This window comes from Spinacia oleracea, chromosome 5, assembly GCF_020520425.1.
Source record: "Spinacia oleracea cultivar Varoflay chromosome 5, BTI_SOV_V1, whole genome shotgun sequence".
Classification (NCBI taxonomy): Eukaryota; Viridiplantae; Streptophyta; class Magnoliopsida; order Caryophyllales; family Amaranthaceae; genus Spinacia; species Spinacia oleracea.
The window spans coordinates 4,168,926-4,190,642 of NC_079491.1; the positions used below are offsets into that span (position 1 = coordinate 4,168,926).

The window sequence follows — 21,717 nt, forward strand, 5'->3', positions numbered from 1 at the left end:
TTGAGGCCAAGACTTTATTTCATTGCTTAACTCCCGTATTATTATTTTTTATTAATTTTTTATATATATACGAAGTAACATCTTTTATTAGAAAAACTTTACTCGATTAGTTAAGCAATGAAATCAATTAGTTAAGCACTGGAACTAATTAGTTAAGCACTCGAAGCATTTAGTTAAATAATGAAACTAATTAGTTAAGCACTAATGGTCTTTCCGGTAAGACGGTCTTACACAAAAGTTGCCGTTAATAATAAGATCATTGCACCGACGAGGTTATTTTATTACATTAACCCAAAACATTTTTTAAAATTTTGTTTTGGCATGAATGAGCTACAATACCATCGTCAATACAAATCACCAATGAGAATTAGAATCTGTAACCTAAGTTTTAACCACTATACATCATTAGTAGGAAAAATAAAATTACTCTGTCATGGGGGTAAACATAACGCGACCTAAACCTTGATTAAAGAGATAAAATTTTAAGTCTTAAAATGACAAAATTTCCCGTAAATGATAATGAACGGTAATGGAAATATATAACGGAAAAATAGACAACTGTTAACTTTTTTAGTTAACTAGCAATTACCATGAGTGTGAATATTGATTTTGATTATATTAAGTAAAAAGAAAGATCAAAACACCTATGCAAGAAACTATTTGTCAAAAGTTTGAACTTGATTCAAATATTTTGCAATGATTTTTATAGTAAACCTGTGTATGTCTATTAATTAGAACATGTCAAAAAATATTAAAAAGCTATTTGTAAATCCTAAAATGTCTTGTATTATTGTATACAAACAGTGTATACACCACTCTTGTTTATACATCAAATTTTACACTTCAAGACGATGAAACAAATAGATCAAATTGCTTGTTTCCATAAAGCATATAACTTATGCTTCGAAAGAGTGAAGATTCAGTCAGTGATCATAACAAGACTAATAAAAAACAATGGGGAGAAATGAAAACAATATTGTCCAACCAAAAGAGTACAGTAATTTCGATTACTAACAGAGCAACAATCTTTACACAAACATCAACAACTCGGGTCTATTATAGACATTCTCTCCTTCATCCTCCAATGTGGGATAAGCAGCGAAAAGAGCATCGCGTGCTCCGATATAAAGTGAATTTGAGCTTTAACATGTGCACCTGCATCTGCATCCGCATCCGCATCCTGCGACAATGGAGCTATGTTGGTCAGACCTAGCTATGAAAAGTATTCAATTTATAAACAAGAATACAGTTCAAACGTCGCAACAGCAGTAACAATCAGATCACTTTGACAAACATGAAAAAGGAGACAAAAAAATTGGCAAACCAACCAAATGCAAGAAACATTGTCTTGACCATAAAACTCACAAGAGAAGATATAGTGAAAGCAAGAAATCCAAGTGCAGTAAAGCAGTAAAGTAGATAAAACTCACAAGAGAAGATATAGTGAAAGCAATTGGATAACCATAAAAAATCAAAGTAATTCAGTACACCAACTACATGATCAGAACTGAAGTGTTTGGTCTAGTGGTATTGATCCTCACATTGGGTGCGAGAGGCCCAAATTCAATTCTCAGAAAGCACAAAGTTAGGTCTGTTATTCACTCCCTCCGGTTCATTAGCTGGCCAACATAACCATTGTCGTTTAATAATAAATATCACTTTAGAATACGAATGCTGGTCTTAAAAAAGCCAATGCAATAATTACCAAATCCTAATCCTTTGCTCTTTCACTTTTAAATGACATGTAATTTACTAATTCGTACATGTCTGGCCATTCACAGTTTCAAGTTTTTTTGAAATTGCACAAATGAAAGTAAAACTACATCAAGAGGACGAAGTGTCCATGGAAAGAGACCGGAAATCAAACTAGAAGTTAACCAATTCCTTGTATGTCCCCAATATAGTTTAGGAAAGCCCCGTCCGGGCGGCCGCCTTATCCCATAGGGAGCTAATAAAAACTTTATCCCATAACACATCACGTAGGACAATTGTTATAAGTAGATTATATATGAGGATAATGCTAAAATCAACAACCATTGCGAAGACCTTAGCAAACTCCCAACACCTACGGTTCAGGGAAAAGAAATAGGTTACAGAATACTTTGAGATTACCAACATAACAAGACCCAAAAGAAGGTTGTCACTGAACCGAGCTTCAAAAAAAAGAAAGGGATACAATTTAAAAGGGAAGAAAATGAATAAACATCTAATAGTTAAAACAGCATCAGTTTTACAGCTATCTTCACAACATTTGGTAATTCAAAATAGCATCTCAAAATACTTGCCGAAGTGCATTTAAGTATTAAACAAAGCCAGACAAGCAGGAGTGTGACCAGAAAGATAACAGAGGAGATATTCGTGTAAGTTCCAGGCATCAGTAAATGATAATTAGAGAACCAGGATGGTTAGCACTTAGCAGAAAGTCAGAAACGAAATAAAGGAAGTATTCACTCAGTAAAAGTGCATCATAAATAGAGAATTTACGACCTGTTTCGGGATTTCCAGATAAAGTTATCACATTCCCTTAAGTACAGAAGATCCTTCGATTTGCAAACATACCTCCGCTTACAAAGAGTGGTGAAAAGATGATGAAAAGAAAATAAGATATTAAAAAGGGTATTTTATCCATATTATGGTGAATCCAATTAGAGGGGGTTGGGACATGAGACTATTGATTCCGAACCAAGTGAGTATTTATTCAAAATACTTTATACAACAGAGGGTATTTACTATTTACTTGGAAACATTGAAGGTCCCATGCTTCTAGCCCACTCAAAATAAAATATCACTAGTATAAATGAAATATCATTCAATAACAAAACAAAATATGAAGTAAACAACAACAGGGCATGTGGTGCGGTATTTTTTTAGTATAGGTAGTGGGATGTGTGTCAAACTTTTAAAGGGGTATGGGAGTGGGGATGGGGGTAGTGGAACTTTTTAATGTTTTTTTTAGGGAGTAGGGATGTAGGTGGGTCCTTGGGTAAGTGAGAAATTGATATAATATTAATAAAAGTTTTCACTTTTAGAAACGTCGCAACAAATCCTGACAGCCTTATAAGGAAAACGTTTCAAGTATTCCGGGACGGAGGAAATAAACAACAGGGCATGTGGCATGATTCTCGCCTTGGGTGCGAGAGGTCCCAAGTTCAATTCTGGAATGCCCCCTTACTTTCTTTTTCACTGTATTTCTATTGCAAAAGAAAAAGTTGTATCTGATGTTGAATTTGTTATCCAAGTATTCACAAGGTAATGCCCCACACGCAGATAAATCCACATGATATGTCTGACAAACAGTGGCAAATTTTTGTTTTGTTTCAAGACATTGATACTGCAGACATGCATTGCAAGAGTTATACATTTCTACACTAACGGAATATAATATGGAGAAGAGGTAAGAACTAGATGACTAGATGAGACAACATCCCAACCACTTCAGGTTGATTAGGAAAGGATTTTTCTTTTTAAATTCATAGTTGAAAGACATTAAACAAAACAATAAAGTATCAACAACAGCAGGGCATTGGTATAGTGGTATGATTCTTGCTTTGGGTGCAAGAGGTCCTGAGTTCATTACTCGAATTTGCCACTAAATCCCTTATTATTAGAATACTTCTGAACCTAACTGATTTTTATAGGTCATTCAGATCTGGTAGTCAAACTACTAAGAATTGCTAGACAAAGGTAGAAAGAAATAGCCAGGGAACTAACCTTGCAGCATCTCAGCAGAAGTACAGAGTCCATCCACTGAAACTAGCTCATCCTGCGCCAACATATTGAAAACATGTCCAGGTATGTCAAAGTAGAATTGAAGAAGATCAGAGCACATAACAGCAACAACAGGGCTTTTGGTCTAGCGGTATGATTCTCACTCTGGGTGCAAGGGGTCCTGAGTTTGATTCTCAGAATGCCCCTGACGGCAGATAATTTGTGCTTTGAAGGTAAAAAGTTGCAGAGTGAAGATTCAGTTATCTCAACAAAACCGATCAAAAGCAACGAGAAAATTAGAACAACATTGTCTAAGCAAAAAGTTTATATAGGAACCAACAGAGTAGTTCGGATTACTAACAGGGCAACTAGCTTTACACAAACATCAACAACTCAGGTCTACTATAGACATTCTCTCCTTCATCCTCCAATGTGGGATAAGCAGCAACAAGAGCATCCTGTGCACCAATATAAAGCGAATTGTAAATCTTCCAGTAAACTTCTCTAACTTTCCTTGCTGGGTGAAACAAACCCTGTAAACAGTAATTCAGTACTGCAGCAGCACCAAGAGCAACTCTCATCCCTTCAATGGCTTCCGTAACAGCGTTAATAACGTGCGGTGAAGTTTCAAAGATATTAGGCCACACATAATTCATAAGGTGCACCAATGCATCTTCACAACCTAAACCTGCAACACCAAGAGCCATGTGTTTCACAGCAGAAGCTGCAGTTTGTCTGTGAACAAGATCCCTGTCCATAAGTGCATCTTCGAGAAGAGGGGTCACGGCATAGATATAATCCTTCCCCATTTCACCGATATACTCGAAGAGGAAAGAGAGAGATTTCAGAACACCGTTCTGTACGTTGAGTTCTGGAACACGGTATTCATTCATGAGGGCGGGTAAAACGGTGAAAGGTGAACACGTTTCAGCAACGATTGCAATGGCTACTGTTGTACAGACACGGTTCTGACGTTCTTGTACCTTGAGATTGTTTAGGAGAGTGGCTAACACATCTTGAGGTCCGATAGCTTTGGCAATGTACCCGAATGTGTTGACAGTGGCTCTTCTGATACCTTTCTTGTGAGCCTTGAGCATTTCCAGAAGTTCGAAGCATATCCTCATCCATTCTCGTGCAGGAACGAATTCTGCTCCACGATCCGCAATACGACCCACGAGATCGATGCAGTTTTCCTGCACTTTTTCATGTCTGTTCTTCAGAATTGGAGTTAACCTAGGAAGCAGATCTTTAATTGGAGGAGTCATCTTAGTCATACCAATGACATTAACAATGGCTTTGAGCGCTCCTAAGATTGAACCCAACACCTCGGGGTATTCTTCCCCGAGGTACTCGTATAAAACCACACCCAAGTGACCCATAAGCTGCTCCTCTCCGCACCCTTTCATGACCACAGCAATTCGGGAGATGAGATCCGCAGCCTGTTGTCTTACCTTTGCACTCTTGTTATTCAAACGCCACTTAATTGTACCACATATCTGAGGGAGATAAGGTTTGACCCTTTGGCCGAGGGCGTTAACCACAGCGCCGAAACCATTAAGCATGACATTGGCATCATCACTTGTCTGCTCTTGAAAAGCGTAAAGAATACCGTCAATTAGAAGCTCTTCTAAACGGGAATTAATATCAGATGCCCCCAAGTTAGTCACAACTTTCTCTATTGTTTCCATCACCATACGCCTATAGGGTTCACTCTCGTCTTTAAGATCCTCCACTATCCTACCCACTATGTCAGCAACGCCGACCTTGTTTGCAATCTCTACCGTGGTTTCCACAAGCTGTTTGTAGTTTCTCCTGTCCAGTGCCATTCTCCTAACCCAGAAGTTCTTAAAGAACTCTGGAAGAATATCACTTCTAATGTAATCAGCCTCTACACCTTCGGTGCTAACACACTGTTTAACCACTTTCAGAACAATCTTCTTCATTTCTTCATCTGGTGACTGGAACTCTCGAATTAAAATGAACATGACTTCTTTCGTATAGTAGCTAGCATAGAGAGCATCCATCAATGGGATGATGAAACCAATTGACTTCAGGAACGCGGCCAAGACCTTCCCACGGTGTGATCTGATACCTTTCCACAAAGGTTTCAACACAGAGTCAAAACTCTCTATACCATATGGAGCAGAAGCCTCGGCTAGAGCTGCCAGAGACAGCGCCGTAATTGTTCTGACCTTTTGATTCTCGTCATTGAGACCATGTTCAATAATTTCTACCAAAGATCTCAAGTGTGGCAACACGGCACAACCAATCAAAATGGCTATCTGTTGAACAATCTTAATACCTGTGTGTCTGGCTTGCCATGACTTCTTACTTTGACACACGGCCTTCAAAAATGGCAGAAGAGCAGGAATACCTAGGGCTGAAGCCACAACACTAAAAGCCCTTGCAGTTGTATTCCTCACATACTCATCGATATTGTCAATATCTGGTCTCATAGCAGCAATCATAGTGGCCAATCCAGCAGCTTTGCTCAAGTTTGAAATAATTTCTCTCCCCTCAACCCGAGCATAGTAGTCTTCATCAATTAAGAGTGGCTCAATAACAACAAGAATCTTGTGCACGAAAGGTCGAACCAACTCATCAAGCTTGTATAACACCCTGTCGATAACTTTCACCAGAAGGTGCCGTTCTTGGTCCTCCAACGTCGGCTGCATAAGCAAAGGCAAAATCTGGTTGAACAATAGACCAGCACCAAATTCTCTAGCCTTGTCAGTGAGTTGCCGTAATGCAGTCTTTCTCTGAGGAGGGGTACCATTCTTCACCTTAAGTAGCAGCTTCATAATCTTTCTTTCCTTCTGTTCCTCAGGTGATAGCTCATCCTCATTTTCTTCATTCAATAACTTCCCAAAAATCTGATAATCCTCTGGTTTCATGAATGGCAATCCATTAGCAGGCTCCTTCCCAACATCAAACTGCTGGCCCCTGTCTTCAACTGGTATTTGATAAAGCGGGGTCCCCATCGGAGTGGGTGTTGCAAGGAGCTTCCTAGCCGGAGTCCTAATTGGCACATACGAATTTGGAGGATCCAATATCTTATAACCTTCGGGTGGGAACATGGAATCAAGCTCTTCATCAGTCAAAGGTCTGTTCCTGTCCTCAATATCCTTCTCCCACTTCATCAAGTTATACTGTTCAGGAGTAATAGGACCCCGCAAATTAGGAGTAGGTGTAGCCATATCAGCCCCGCCAAGAGGTGTCACACCAGGGGTCATAGCCCCAGAAGGGGTTGCCCCAGCCATGGGTGTTGCGCTCTCCATGGTAGCTGGAGTCTCATCCCACCTTGATCTCTGCCGCTTCGGTGTTGGCGTCGCCATACCCGTGATTTTTGGAGTGGCATCCCATGTTCCAGCTGGAGTAGCACCGGGAGTGACCCCACCAGCTGTTGGTGTAGCATCTGAATCGTTTGAACGGCCAGGTGTCGGTGTCTCATCCCACCTATTCCTGCGAGCAGAAGGTGTGGCATCACCAAGTCTCCCTGGCGTCGGAGTGGCATCCCACCTTCCAATCCCAGGGGTAGAGTCGGCCATATCCCAATCCGAGGAAGATTTAGCCTTCTTTGCTATGCTTTCATCGGGTTCCTTATCCTGTGCTTTGTCCCACCTATTTCTCCTCTTCAGTGAAGACTGAGCTTGAGCAGCAACATCACCACCACCAGCCCCTTTCTCCTCGCCCATATTCTTCTTCTGCTCCTCCTCCTCCTTCATCTTCTTAGCAATTAACCTCAACGTTTCCTCCTTCTCCCTCTTCAACGCCTCCTCCCTCATCACTTCTGCATAAGTCCTCGTACCAACATCCGGGGTCTTATCCCCCATCGCAAAAGCATCATGCCTCGCTGGAGAAATTACACGATCAAGCCTCCTTCGACGGTAATCATCCTCACGGTCAATAATCCTCTGTGGCTTCCTCAACCCATCATCATAGTCGGCCCCAGCACCCGGCATTTCCTTTAAAAGAGACTTGGGAGCCGTATAGGAGGCCAATTTCCGGGCCACCTCATTGTCCATAACATCAGCATTATCTTCATCGTCATCCACAGGAATCGACTGAACATAATCCTCCCTCGCATTATTCCCATAAAGCTCAGTATCATAGTTAAGGGAAGAAAGAGAGGCCAGCTCCTGCTCCATCTTCTTCCTCTCCTCCTGAGTCTTAGCAATCTCTGGGTCTAACGACGCCATACCTCTAATCGAACTGAAAACCCTAGCTCTTTTCCTTTCTTCCCAATTGACTAAAAATTTGTCTCAGAAATCAATCTACAATAATCCTAACCTGCAATTTCAATCAATAATCAACTATTAGTACATGTTAAAGCACATCAACATCAACCCATTCATAATCAGCCAAATTACAGTGAATGATTATATGAACAACAAGTTTATACTTTCGGCTTTATCTCAAGTTCTCAACATAATCATTCCAATTGATTAATAAATTGAATTTTGCGTTAAAAAAATATAATAATAAATTGAATTGACAACATCGAAACAAAAAAAACCTAGCTTTATTCCTTACTTCACAGTGATTAGAAAATTCTCTCAAAACCCAATCTACGATAAATCTAACCTGAAATTTCAATCAATAATCAAATATTACAAGTTAAAACACGTCAACATAAACCCCAATCAAAATCAGCCAAATCACAGTGAAATATTATTTGAACAACGAGCTCCTATTTTAGAATTTATCTCAACAAAATGATTCCAATTGATTAATAAACAGTATAAACAGAATATAATAAGAGAAGCAAACTACGGAAAATAGTTAACATGGAAAAATCACGAAATTCAAAAGCAAATGAAAAGAGTAAGGCAAATGCAGAAGAAATTGCAGAAAGAATACAATAGATTAATCTAAATAGAGAGAGAGTGTGATACCAGGCGAAAAGGGTGATGCAATGAAGAAGATGCAGCCGCCGGTGAAGTAAGGGTTTGGAAAAAACACCCAAAGGCGGTGTTCGAAAAGGAGGTCGGTGACGGAAGAGTTTTAGGAATTTCTGGGCGGTTCTACAAAAGATGGATAGATCGTATTTGCTAAGGGCTTAACTATAAATTTCAAAACAATTTCGTATATCAAAGGGCATTCTCGTAAATATAATGAACAAATATATAATTTAAAAGTTGCAATATACAGTAAATAATTTAAAAAATATAAATAAAAGAAAATAATTTTAATGTAAAAAGAGATTGCATATTTATTATGCAATATTTAGATTGTATATTCTGACAATTTATTTACGAAAATACCTCTTGATACGTTTTGCTCATCAATCATGGAGATTGACTGAGTCGAGCTCCTACTTAGGTCCATGATTTTTAATTTCAGTACAGTTAATTTAATTTCGCACGAGGGTCACTCCTAACTCCAACGTAGTCATTACGAGAATAGAAAGTAAACTATTGAAATCACTACGATCTATATACATATTTTCACTAATAAAATGTCCAACATTTGCGATACAGTCTGCAACTATATTTGCCTCTTTAAAAATGTGCTTAATCTCTCATATGTTGAAAAATGTGAGAATTATGCCGTTGATGATGTCGTGTAGCTCCAGGAATTGACCAAATACCCTTAATTGCATTAATGATTAGAAGATCGTCGTCTTCCATGTGAAGATGCTCGATGTTGAGTTGTTTTGCTTCTTGAATGCCTTTGTGTAGTGCAATAACTTCCGCCATAAAAAGGTTGTGTGTGACCAAAGTTATAGGCACATGCAGTCATGCAGAAGTAGACTACCTTGCATTGTCTCTGATAATGATTCATGATGCTGCTGACGACGACTTGTATGAACCGTCAAAGTTATGTTTGAAGGTATCCGATGGGGAAGGATAACAACGAACTAGAATTGGTGACCGTGGAGGTGAAGGAGTGTGAGCGTGTGAAGTGATTGGGGCCCCTTAAGTTGGTGATGGTCAACCTCCAATCTGGGTTGAAAAGTTGAGTTGCTTTATAGAAGACTCTGAAAGCTTTAGTAGTAAAATGGTTATCAGTTGTGTCGTGTCTCATATCGAGACAACATGTCTTGGGCCTGAGTACGTTCGGCCACGATAAAGTCAAAAGTTTAGTCTCGTTCCATGCCGTGCCAAAAATTTCACCAGGGTGGCCCAAACATGGCCTAAGACCATGTGCGCTCATGTGTATCGTGTTTACTAGGGGTGTTAAAAAAATCTGACCCACTTGACCAGACCCGTTAACCCTCTTCGAATTAATCGGGTTTTTAAAAAAAAACGATGTTGTATCTGACCCGCTAAAAATTGTTGATTTGACGGGCCGGGTACCCGACCAGCTAAATAATGAGGATTGGCGGGTCGGGTACGGTCATATTTTTGGTATAAATAAGGGTTGTCAAAAGTGACCCGATCCGAGAAACCGACCGGAAATCGACCGACACCCGAACCGAATATATCCGAGAAGTACTACTCTTGAAACCGATCAGAACCGATCCAAAATTGATCCGAAATCAGGTTTGACCCGTGAATCAAAGACCCGAACCCGATCCGCTAACAACCCGAGGAGACCTGTAACCCGATTAGTATCTGATTAATTTTAACCGAACCGAACCCGCATTCACCCGATAGCAATCCGAAATCCGATTTTATCCGATAACGACCATAATCGACCCGACCCAATAAAACCCGATATCCGGTTTAACTCGTATTGTTGTTGACCCGATCCGAATTAACTCGAATCGACGTTCAACCGAATTTTGGATGGAGGGAGTAGAATTCTAAAAAATCATTAATTGACATGAAATATTAGAATAATAAAGTAATCCGAATTTGATAGTGAACTCGAGATTACTCGATCCATAAAACATAAGAATACAAGCCAACCAATCTTACCTCGAACCGCAGTTCGTAATCAACCCAAATTTGAGGTACGACCGATCCGATCCTGACCCGAACCTGAGACTCACAATCCAAACTTGACGTAAACCCGAGACTTTATCCCATCCAGAGATGACCCATTCCCGCAGTAAACCGGTTAAAGTAGTAAACTGATTTCGACATACTCCCAAACCCAAGACTTGTCCGATCCGGACATGACCCGTACCCGCTGTAAGCCGGTCAAAATAGCAACCGTATCTGACACACATCCGAACCAAACTAAACGACACAAAACCGTTTTAAACCCGAACCAGTTTAAACCGAACCCGAGATTTAACCGACCCGAAATTACCCCAATCGAAACTGACTCGAACCCGAAACAACATATTACCCAACTTCATCCGAATCCGAAGTTATCCGAACTGATCCGTATTGACCCGAATAGAAATATTGACCCAACATTATCCGATTTTGACAAGTCCAGAATCGTTTATAACCAATCTGAAATCGTTCCGATGATCCGATTTGACACCCGAATACTTTTTTTATTTTTATTTTATTTTATTTTATTTTATGGATAGCGTGAGACTGTGAGGGATATAGGATAGTTACTTAGGGTTTCTTTATCTCTCCCGTTCCCTGTCTCCACTGTTTCTGTTTCTCCTCTTCGTCTCTCCCCTTCTCTGCCGCACCGCGCCGGTGCCTCTTCTCTCGCTTTTCCAGTTGGTCGTTACCCCTCCACGCCTTCAAGGTGATTTATTTTCTTTGGATGGTTTTATTTCTGTTTATTTCTATTGAATGTTATGAAATCCGATTCTATTGATTGTGGGTTTTGCTGGCGGTAGTCACAAAATTAGGGTTATTTTCCATACAATCCGAAAAACCCATTTGATGATTGTTGCTAATCTTAGGTGTTTTGGTTTACTTTCGAATTTTAAGGGTTTAAGCATTTCGAATTTTAAGGTTTAAGCATTTCGGATTTTAAGGGTAATTTTTGCCCAAAAGCTATGTGGTTTTTGTTGTGAAGATTGCATTTTGTTTTTCCTGGATGCCCAGTTTAGGTTAACATGATAAGATTGATGTTTATTTGAGCCTCTTTTGGTTATAATTCATTCATTCTTCCTATTATTCGTAAACCCTAGGTCGGCTCTTCTCCTTTTCCAGTGTTCCCCTCCAACTTCTCTCCATTTCCCCAGCTGCTGGTACTAGAGTCTTTACTATTCCTCTTACCTATTGTTGGTTTAAGCATTTCGAATTTTTAGGGTAACTTTTGCTCAAAGCTATGTGGTTTTTGTTGTGAAGATTGCATTTTGTTCTTCCTAGGTGCCCAGTTTAGGTTTACATGATAAGATTGATGTTTATTTGATCCCCTTTTGGTTTTAATTCATTCATTCTTCCTATTAGTCGTAAACCCTAGGTCGGCACTTCTCCTCTTCCATTGTTCCTCTCCAAACTCCTCTTCATTACTTCAGCTGCTGGTACTAGAGTCTTTACTATTCCTCAAACCTATTGTTATTTGTGGAAATCTGTGATTTTTAGCTATGTTTTGATCGCATTGCTTTGGTTATTTTATATGGATTGCAGAAATTTGTAGATTGAGATGGCGGAAAAGGAGGAGCAGGAGATGAATTACATCGAGGAGACGGTTCTAAAGAAAAGGAAACACAGCGAGGATTGGGCTATTCGTAGGAGGCAGCAATTGCTTGAAAGGCAATGGAAACTCAAACAGAACAAGAAGCTTGTTTTTAAGAGACCTGAGGATTTCATCAAAGAGTACAGAAGTCAAGTAATTTTTATTAACCTGTTATTGTTTCAAACTTTTTATATTGGATAACCAATACTTATGCTTTCATTGAGATTTTATGTTTAGTTTTTATGTTATTGGAGCTTTATGTTGGTGATTTTCTGCTTAAAACTTTGCAACGTCACTCAAACTTCCCACAGAACTAGTTAGTGCCCTGGAGATGCCGCGAATAGTAGAAAAATGGATCAATTATATTATTATATAACTCGTTTGGAGTCTAATTTAATTTGTTACATTACAATATATCTTGCTTTGACTATGCTTTAATAAACTTTGTCATGTAAGGATTAGTAACTACTAACTCGTTGTAATGATTAATTAGTGATGTGAGACTATTAAGAAATAATTCATATCATTTTTCTAATTATATTGACTTAATATAATTTTGAACATTTGAGAAACAACAAATTGAGTTGTGGCATAGTGGTTATCGTATGTGACTAACAAACAAGAGGTCACATGTTCGAAACCTATATGAGATGATATGTTAAAGATTACGATGCGTCATGTCGTCGTTATATAGAAAACGACATGTGGCGAGATGACATTTCTTTGCCTTGGAATTTTAATAACAGTATGGATTTCTCGTCCATATTAGTGTGTGGCTTATGTGATGATATTTTTTTAGGAACTTGATTTGGTCAAGATGAAGCAGAGAGTTAAGAGGCGTAAAACTTCTGAGACTCCATCGTCGAAGCTGCTCTTTGTTATGCGAATTCAGGGGTCAGTTGAGACGCGTAGCCTATGCATATTGCCTTTTTTTAAATTACCATTGCCCTTTAATTTCTCATTGGTGATCATTTATTTTTACTTTGTTCAGTAACAAGCCTGTTCACCCACAAATTCAGAAGATTTTCAAGTCATTTGGGCTCAAGAGAATATACAGTGGTGTTTTTCTAAAAGCAACAGAAGGGACTTTAGCAATGCTGGAAAAGGTGGAGCCATATGTAACTTATGGGTAAGGAGACCTCCTTGTTGTGCAATGAATTTTGCAATGACATCTTGTCTATTTTGCTAATTTCGTTGCGCCCATTCTATAAACATCACCGTGATTTTGTTTTCTATATGTTTACTGTATTGTTTTCTGTGTTATTGGTTCTGTTGTCTGGATGTTGTGAGGATGGGAATCAGGGAAAACTACATCCGATAGTTCACCTCCAATATGACTGGTTTTTCTGTATCCTTCAAGCATTCTGTGTACCTAAAGTTCCAATTTTTTCTTGGATTTGGTCTGTCATGACATTATTCTTACGCTTTGTTTGGTACAATCCTAAATCTACCTTGATGGTATGTACTCTTTGGCATACTGTCTTTCTAACATTTTTGATCCCCCTCACTGATTCACGAACTAATGTAAAAAGAAAAAGTGGTGTCTGTTACTTGCCTTTTGTGTTACACACTGACAATTGACAAATACTGGTATATTCGTTAACCTATTTTTCTTTCTAGCATTACTACAGTAACTCATGGCTCTCTATGTTGTTTTTCATTTGCTGGACCTCTTCTTTTCGTAGTGTCCTCGCCAATCAATGTATTATTTTTATTATTCTGTTATTGGAGTTAAATCTTCAATGCTTGAGAAAGTGCTGTAATGCAATATTCAAATAAATCTGTATTAAATCTGTCTTTAATAATTGTAGGTATCCAAATCTTAAGAATGTGAAGGACCTCATCTATAAGAAGGGTCTTGCAAAGCTGGACAAGGACAAGGTTCCATTAACAGACAATAACGTCATTGAGCAGGTATAAAACTTGTCAATATTGCTACATGTACTTCTTCTTACTCTTGCTGTTGAGTTTCTATTAATAATAACTTGTTTTTTCTGTTCAGGCACTAGGGAAGCACGGTATTCTATGTCTCGAGGATATGGTCCACGAAATATTCTCCGTTGGTCGACATTTCAAGGAAGTCACTCGGTTTCTATGGCCTTTCTTCCTTGCCAAACCCAAAGACGGATTCCATGGCAAGAAAAATCCGTTCAAGAATGGAGGAGACTCTGGAAATCGCGAGGAACATATAAATGAGTTGATTGCTTTGATGACTTAGGATTTGTTATAGTTGTATGAACTTGAGAATTGTTATATTATAGCAACTAGCAATCACACAGACAGTATTCAGTAATGGATGAGTTTATTCAAGTGGTATCTAATAGTTGCAATTTTGCATGTTCTCTGATGGTCTTATTCTTCTTTGGATAATTTTCCATAATATCCTCTTTATATTGTTCAATGGCATTAGACCTGATCATCTATACCCCGGCCTGCTTGTCCGACCCAACATGACCTGAAAAGCACGGGTTTGGGCAACCTCAAATACGCATTTTTAGATCAAACTCTGAACCCGACCCGGAAAAGCCTAAAAAACCTGCACCGAGTTTATGGGTTTGGGCATGTATTTTGTGTTAAAGCCTTGGACCGTCCCGAATTTTGATCTAGAGCCGAAGAAAACCTCTAATCCCAACGAGGTAAGCTTTGTGTATAAATGTCAAGTGTAGTCCCATTGGACTAGTGAGTAGTGAGTATTGGGGTGTTTGTTTTTGGTACCTGAAGCGTTGATCAGTTGAGAATTCAGGTGCAGGGAATTGGTGTAGGAGGGGAAAGCAAATTGGGGGCATATTCAGTAGTTATGTAACTTGTCTAATTAATTGCTAGTTTTTATCTAATTACCTAAGTCCTCAACTTTGCAAAAATGTCTTTTTTTGTATAATAAACAGCCGCAACTAAAAATGGCACTGGCTTGGACTGGCACGAAAAAAGCATAGGCCGATACGGGCAAAAAAAGAGCACGGCTCAACATGAACACGAAGTCGTGGATCGAACTTGGACCCTATTTTTTTTGAAAAACACGACAAGGCTCAGTACTTTCGGCGCGATAAAGCACGTGAAAAAGACTAAAATTAAGCTTAGACACGAAGGCCTAGCCAGACACGAGACACATGGGTTTGGGCTGTGCCTTCCTTTTTGAAACAATTATTGCCTTCTTTATTGTGTTATCACCACATCCTCAAAATAGTATTTACCAAATTGCTATATTGATTTGCTTCGCTCTTCCATGCTTAAGAGCTCTATTAAAATAATTAAATCATACCCCGTATATCTTTAGTGGCATTCACTATACATCATCTTTTCTTGTGGTTTCTTAATTAAGGAGCATTACTTTAGTTGTGATGTGCGCTGTTCAATTATTAGTAAGAAATAAATATGGCTCTCCCATTTTATTTATGTACATAGAGTTCAGAATTTCCGGAAACCCACTTAGATGAGACTATGAGAGGTCTTAGGTTAATACTCGGTCAGACTATTGCTTAGACTTGCGCTAATCTTGCTCTATACATTTAAAGATTTGGCACAGAGAACTTTTGCTGAAGATTCAAACCAAAACATCCATCAGAATCTTATGATCTTACACAATCAGTTGTTCAGAAATACAATCCAGTTTCTCGAAGACAAATAAAAAATGTGTAATATGACAGTATACTCTGGCAAAGGGTAAGCAACAAACACGCTAATTGAATCGCTAATCATGATTAGGGACACACTAAGTATGCTTTGACAATGGTGTAAGATTACTTACTCCTAAACTAGCCAACAAATGGATTTTGAGCTTTAACTTGCACCCCCTGCATCCGCATCCTGCTGAGTCACTGACCCGCTAATGACCCGCCCTGACCTCGCCCAATAACCAGGCTTACTGCTGACACAAGGGAGCCATGTTAGTCAGACCTAGCTATGAAAATTATTCAATTTGTAAACAAGAATACAGTTAAAACGTCACAACAACAACAATCTGATAACTATAAGGAGACAAAATAATCGACAAACCAAGCCATAAGTTACAAATGGCAAGTCTTAAAAGTATCAACGTAATAATTAACAAATCCGTTGTAGTCTAGTTGGTCAGGATACTCGGCTCTCACCCGAGAGACCCGGGTTCAAGTCCCGGCAACGGAATATTTTGTTTTACTTGCCAAAATAAAAAACTAATCTTTACTTGCAATGCAATACTTACCAAATTCCAATCTTTGCCCTTTCACTTTTAAATGTCACGTATTCGTACATGTCTGACCATTCACATTTACAAGTCATTTTATAGAACTATAATAATTAGTAGGACAAATTATTTTTTACCACCTAAAAAAATCGAAAAATTGTTCTTTACCACCTAAAAAACTAAAACTTGTATTTTACCACCTAAAAAAAGATTTGAAACTTGTTTTTTACCACCTAAAAATCGAAAAAAATAGATGAAACCGTTATGTGGAGGGTTACAATAACATTAATATATCTAATATTTTCTCTTCTTCCACGATTTTATGTAACTTCATTATCTTCTCCTACTTCAATTTTTTTTATGAATTCACATGATTTTTTTTTTCTCCCATTAATTCACAGAATTAACAAAATCCAATGGAAATGAAGAGAGTAGGGGTAAAGGAGTTTAAGAAAATCGCAGAGGAAGTGAATAAAATTGGAGGGAAATTGAATTCGTAAGCCCTACATAACGATTTCATTACTTTTTCCGTTTTTAGGTGGTAAAAAACAAGTATTTTTTTTTAGTTGGTAAAATACAAGTTTTAGTTTTTTAGGTGGTAAAAACAAATTTTCGAATTTTTTAGGTGGTAAAAGACAATTTGTCATAATTAATACTCCGTAGATTATAATTTTTAGATAAGAAAATATATATTTATAAATACGCAAACAATAGTGAAGTACATCACTTGGGAGTTGGGACAGGTATAATAAGTAGATTATAAGGAGGATGATGCTAAAATCAACAACCATCAGAGGAACTAACCTTGCAGCTATGAGCAGCATCACAGCAGAAAAGTACAGAGTCCACCCACTGGAACGTACTAGCTCATCCTGCACCAAACATATGAATGAACATTTTCAAAGTAGAAGTGAAGAAGAACTCAGTGCACATAACAGCAAAAATAGGTCTTTTGGTCAAGTGGTATGATTCTCGCTTTGGGTGCAAGAGATCCTGAGTTTGATTCAGATCTCGCTTTGGATGCAGAATATGAAGGAGCCTTTTTTGAATGATCATTGGTCAACACCAAAAGCTCGCTGCTTAGAATTTTCAGACCAATAGTTAAAAAGATACACCAAGAGATCTAACCATGCCTATGCGCACCATCATACCAAGACTACTGGTGGAGGAGTCCATGCCCAATCTATTGAAGCTACATCATACTGAGTCAAACACTCAACACATACTGAGAAAGTGAGAATATGTCCAAGTTTACCCAAGAAAAAGGGATAAACAATTCAATGCACAAAGAAGAAATAAAAGGGCTTTTGGTCTAGTGGTATGATTCTCGCTTTGGGTGCGAGAGGTCCCGAGTTCGATTGTCGGAATGCCCCAATTCAATCAGAATTTAAATTGTAACCTTTTTTCCACAGGCTATTCTGATCTGGTCAACACTGAAATCTCACTATATAGATTTTTCAAACCAAATGTTCTATAGAAATAACCTGAATTAAACCTTACAGTTAAAAAGAGAAACAATACTGGAATAGTGGAATCCATCTATAACTGAATCACACTGAACAAAACACATTGAGAACCAATCCAGGCATATCCAAAAACAAATAATAAAACTTTCAGTGCACATTGAAGCAACAACAGGGCATTTGGTCTAGTGGTATGATTCTCGCTTAGGGTGCGAGAGGTCCCGAGTTCAATTCTCGGAATGCCCCATTCCACAGTTGGTTTTTTTTTTTTTTTTTTTTTTCCCTCAAAAAATTCCTAGCTGCTTCACCATCCTCGACAAAATTAAAAGAAGACAGCAAAAGTAAACCAATCATCCATATATCACATAAAGTATCTAATAAAAATAACTTTCATATGATTTTCATGTTTTGTGTGCAAGAAGTTCCTAGTGCAAATACAGATTCTACTTGTTCAAACAGTCTACAAATGTACGGAGTAATTATCTATATCACCTGTCTTCTTACAGAGATATGTCCATATAGCCAATCGTGTTGACTCGAGGGATCATTTGTATGAAGAAAACCCAGGAACGCAAAAAATGGATTCAAGAATCATATTTTCTCTTTACTTATCTTCTTTTTCCAGAAAGTTCACCACTGGCATCAGCAGGCGTGAAATTAGATCACAGTTGCAGATAAGTTCTGTGCCAAATAAAAGGACAAGAAAGAAAAGGATTTTGCACCTGGTGTGTCACTGTGCCAGTCAACCAGATAATAAGTGATTAAACTCTAAGAACTATTAAAAAAATTGATTAGATCTAAAACATCAAAGGGCATTTGGTCTAGTGGTATGATTCTCGCTTTGGGTGCGAGAGGTCCCGAGTTCGATTCTCGGAATGCCCCTGATTAATCAAAATTTTATTGAACTCCTTTTGTTTTTATATACTACTATGATAAGTCTTTTAATCTAATGGTTAATACTGGAAGCTCACTACTTAGCATTTTCAGACCCATGGTTGAAAAAAATAAAAAATTAACCACAGGATAACCTCACAAGTCACAACAATGTGCTGCACAACAGGAGAATTACAGGAATCCATCCATAGAAACTAGCATATCTAGAACCAAAGATACCTAGAAAATGTCCAGGGATACCCAAGTATAAGCGAATAAAAATTCAGCACACATCACAGAAACATCAGGGCATTTGGTCTAGTGGTATGATTCTTGCTTCGGGAGCAAGAGGTCCCGAGTTCCATTCTCGGAATGCCCCTGATGATTGGAATTATTCCAAACCGTTTTTTCACAGGTCATTCTGATCTACATTTTTTTTAAAGTAAAAAGAAATAGCCAGAGAGCTGACTTTGCAGCTATGATCAACAACCTAACAGTATTATAGAGTCCATAAAACGAAACTAGCTCACCCTATACCATACATTTTAGAATATTTTCAGGTATATCCAGGTAAACAGAAAGAAAAATTCAGAACACATAGAGGTAACAATAGAGCATTTGGTGTGTTATGATTCTCACTTTGGGTGTGAGAAATCTCCAGGTCAAGTTTCGGTATAACCCAGATCAATCAAAATATTATGGGCTTTTTTTAAAAGATCAGTTAGATCTGTGCTCAACACCGAAAGCTTGCTACATAGAATTTTAGGACCAAAAGTCAAAAAGATACAGCCAGAGATCTAACCATGCCAATTTGCAGCATCATACCAAAACTAGAGGAGGACTCCATGTCAATCTATTGAAACTAGATCCATCTGAGTCAAACATATTGAGAATATGTCCAGGTATTACCAAAACAAGGGATAAACAATTCAATGCACATAGAAGAAACTATAGGGAATTTGGTCTAGTGGTATGATTCTCGCTTTGGGTGCGAGAGGTCCCGAGTTCGATTCTCGGAATGCCCCAATTCAATCAGAATAAAAAAGAACCTTTTTCACAGGCCATTCTTATTTAGTCAACACTAAAATCTCACCAAATATAATTTTCAGACCAAATGTTTTTAAAAATAACCTGAAATTAACCTTACAGTTGAGTACTGCATCAAAGCAACACTACAAGATTCCATCTATAACAGAATCACATTGAACGAAACTTATTGAGAATTTGTCTAGGCATATCGGGAAAAAAATGATGAAGATTTCAGTACACATAGAAGCAACAACAGGGCATTTGGTCTAGTGGTATGATTCTCGCTTTGGGTGCGAGAGGTCCCGAGTTCGATTCTCGGAATGCCCCAATTCAATCAGAATAAAAAGTAACCTTTTTTCACAGGCGATTTTGATCTGGTCAACACTAAATATTTTTTTTATTTTTTTTTGATGCAAGCTTGGAACATTAGAATAAAACAGGATCCACTGAAATCTTACTAAATAGAATTTTCAGATCAAATATAAACTTGAAATTAACCTTGCAATTAAGTATTGTATCAGAGCAACACTACAAGAGTCCATCTATAACTGAAACAGACTGAACCAAACATATCGAGAATTGTCCTGGCATATCCAAAAACAAATGATGAATATTTCAGTACACATAGAAGCAACAACAGGGCATTTGGTCTAGTGGTATGATTCTCGCTTTGGGTGCGAGAGGTCCCGAGTTCGATTCTCGGAATGCCCCAATTCAATTAGAATAAAAAATAACCTTTTTTATCACAGGCCATCCTGGTCTGATCACAAGGAAATCTCACTAAATAGAATTTTCAGACAAAAATTGTTTTTTAAAACAGCCTGAACCTAATAGTTGGTACTGTACCAGAGCAACACCACAGGAGTCCATCTGTATCTAAACCAAACATATAGAGAAAATTTCCAGGCATATCTAAAAACAAATGATGAGAATTTCAGTGCACATAGCAGCAACAACAGGGCATTTGGTCTAGTGGTATGATTCTCGCTTTGGGAGCGAGAGGTCCCGAGTTCCATTCTCGGAATGCCCCAATACAATCAGACTAAAATTGTTTTTTACCACCTAAAAAATCGAAAAATTGTTTTTTACCACCTAAGAAACTTAAACTTGTATTATACCACCTAAAAAAAATGTTGTTTTTTACCACCTAAAAGTGGAAAAAATAGATGAAAACGTTATGTGGAGGGTCACAATAACGGTAATATATCTAATATTTTCTCTTCTACCACAATTTCATGTATTTTACTCCATTATCTTCTCCTACTTCATTTTCTTTTATGAATTCACATGATTTATTTTTTATGAATTCACATAATTTCTTTCTCTCATTAATTCACAAAATTAACAAAACTCAATGGAAATGAAGAGAGGAAGGGTAAAGGAGTAAAAGAAAGAAAATCGCAGAGGAAGTGTATAAAATTGGAGGGAAATTGAATTCGTAAGCCCTACATAACGATTTCATCTTTTTCCCCGTTTTTAGGTGGTAAAAAACAAGTATTAATTTTTTTAGGTGGTAAGATACAAGTTTTAGTTTTTTAGGTGGTAAAAAACAATTTTTCGAATTTCTTAGGTGGTAAAAGACAAATTGTCATAATTAATACTCCGTAGATTTTAATTTTTAGATAAGAAAATATATTTATAAATTTGCAAACAATAGTGAAGTACATCACTTGGGAGTTGGGACAAGTATAATAAGTAGATTATAAGGAGGAGGATGCTAAAATCAAGTATAATAAGTAGATTATAAGGAGGAGGATGCTAAAATCAACAACCATCAGAGGAACTAACCTTGCAGGCTTGCAGCTATGAGCAGCATAACAGCAGAAAAGTAGAGTCCACCCACTTTAACGTACTAGCTTATCCTGCACCAAACATATTAAGAACATTTTCAAAGTAGAAGTGAAGAAGAACTCAGTGCACATAACAGCAAAAATAGGTCTTTTGGTCTAGTGGTATGATTCTCGCTTTGGGTGCAAGAGATTGAGTTTGATTCAGATCTCG

General features: G+C 37.9%; 2 protein-coding genes, 1 long non-coding RNA gene and 9 other non-coding genes across 14 annotated transcripts in view; 10 read left to right on the top strand and 2 right to left on the bottom strand.

The window, feature by feature from the left end:
* Positions 1-852: 852 nt before the first annotated feature.
* On the bottom strand, positions 853-8,764 carry LOC110782993 (uncharacterized). 3 transcript variants are annotated; one of them, XM_056828488.1, is made up of 4 exons: positions 8,604-8,764; positions 3,873-7,998; positions 3,712-3,763; positions 853-1,180 (listed from the first exon to the last, which is right to left on the bottom strand). In XM_056828488.1, the coding sequence occupies exon 2, from the start codon at positions 7,905-7,907 to the stop codon at positions 4,083-4,085; it is 3,825 nt and encodes a 1,274-aa protein (XP_056684466.1). In that variant the 5' UTR covers positions 7,908-7,998; positions 8,604-8,764; the 3' UTR covers positions 853-1,180; positions 3,712-3,763; positions 3,873-4,082. The 3 variants fall into 3 exon arrangements, with proteins under 3 accessions (XP_056684466.1, XP_056684468.1, XP_056684467.1); XM_056828490.1 differs by having other exon boundaries at positions 4,070-7,998; positions 8,604-8,760; XM_056828489.1 differs by adding an exon at positions 8,242-8,292 and having other exon boundaries at positions 3,712-7,998; positions 8,604-8,743.
* Positions 8,765-11,147: 2,383 nt separating this feature from the next.
* Positions 11,148-14,526, top strand: LOC110782985 (60S ribosomal protein L7-2). The gene is made up of 6 exons (XM_021987278.2): positions 11,148-11,307; positions 12,141-12,342; positions 12,989-13,083; positions 13,181-13,318; positions 14,001-14,103; positions 14,192-14,526. Exons 2-6 carry the CDS (start codon positions 12,157-12,159, stop codon positions 14,405-14,407), a joined length of 738 nt encoding a protein of 245 aa, XP_021842970.1. The 5' UTR covers positions 11,148-11,307; positions 12,141-12,156; the 3' UTR covers positions 14,408-14,526.
* A 1,191-nt stretch (positions 14,527-15,717) lies between these two features.
* LOC110782976 (uncharacterized) overlaps positions 15,718-21,717 on the bottom strand; it is a 12,634-nt gene continuing 6,634 nt past the window's right edge. The window contains exons 2-4 of the long non-coding RNA XR_002532000.2: positions 21,505-21,578; positions 17,156-17,223; positions 15,718-16,051 (exon numbers count right to left, since the gene is read on the bottom strand). This is a non-coding gene — a long non-coding RNA (uncharacterized lncRNA). The remainder of the gene's footprint in view (positions 16,052-17,155; positions 17,224-21,504; positions 21,579-21,717) is intronic.
* On the top strand, positions 16,239-16,311 carry TRNAE-CUC (transfer RNA glutamic acid (anticodon CUC)). The gene has a single exon. It is a non-coding gene; the product is annotated as a tRNA-Glu (tRNA).
* TRNAP-UGG (transfer RNA proline (anticodon UGG)) lies at positions 17,653-17,724 on the top strand. The gene has a single exon. It is a non-coding gene; the product is annotated as a tRNA-Pro (tRNA).
* On the top strand, positions 17,989-18,060 carry TRNAP-AGG (transfer RNA proline (anticodon AGG)). The gene has a single exon. It is a non-coding gene; the product is annotated as a tRNA-Pro (tRNA).
* TRNAP-UGG (transfer RNA proline (anticodon UGG)) lies at positions 18,625-18,696 on the top strand. Its single transcript has one exon. It is a non-coding gene; the product is annotated as a tRNA-Pro (tRNA).
* On the top strand, positions 18,995-19,066 carry TRNAP-CGG (transfer RNA proline (anticodon CGG)). Its single transcript has one exon. It is a non-coding gene; the product is annotated as a tRNA-Pro (tRNA).
* Positions 19,641-19,713, top strand: TRNAP-UGG (transfer RNA proline (anticodon UGG)). Its single transcript has one exon. It is a non-coding gene; the product is annotated as a tRNA-Pro (tRNA).
* TRNAP-UGG (transfer RNA proline (anticodon UGG)) lies at positions 19,972-20,043 on the top strand. The gene has a single exon. It is a non-coding gene; the product is annotated as a tRNA-Pro (tRNA).
* Positions 20,356-20,427, top strand: TRNAP-UGG (transfer RNA proline (anticodon UGG)). The gene has a single exon. It is a non-coding gene; the product is annotated as a tRNA-Pro (tRNA).
* TRNAP-UGG (transfer RNA proline (anticodon UGG)) lies at positions 20,675-20,746 on the top strand. Its single transcript has one exon. It is a non-coding gene; the product is annotated as a tRNA-Pro (tRNA).

Bases quoted from the DNA above. Each gene is read 5' to 3' on its own strand.
- LOC110782993 (XM_056828488.1), bottom strand. From the start codon at position 7,907: ATGGCGTCGTTAGACCCAGAGATTGCTAAGACTCAGGAGGAGAGGAAG.
- LOC110782985 (XM_021987278.2), top strand. From the start codon at position 12,157: ATGGCGGAAAAGGAGGAGCAGGAGATGAATTACATCGAGGAGACGGTT. The intron at 12,343-12,988 runs GTAATTTTTATT...ATATTTTTTTAG, and splicing joins TCAAAGAGTACAGAAGTCAA to GAACTTGATTTGGTCAAGAT. The intron at 13,084-13,180 runs GTCAGTTGAGAC...TACTTTGTTCAG, and splicing joins TTTGTTATGCGAATTCAGGG to TAACAAGCCTGTTCACCCAC.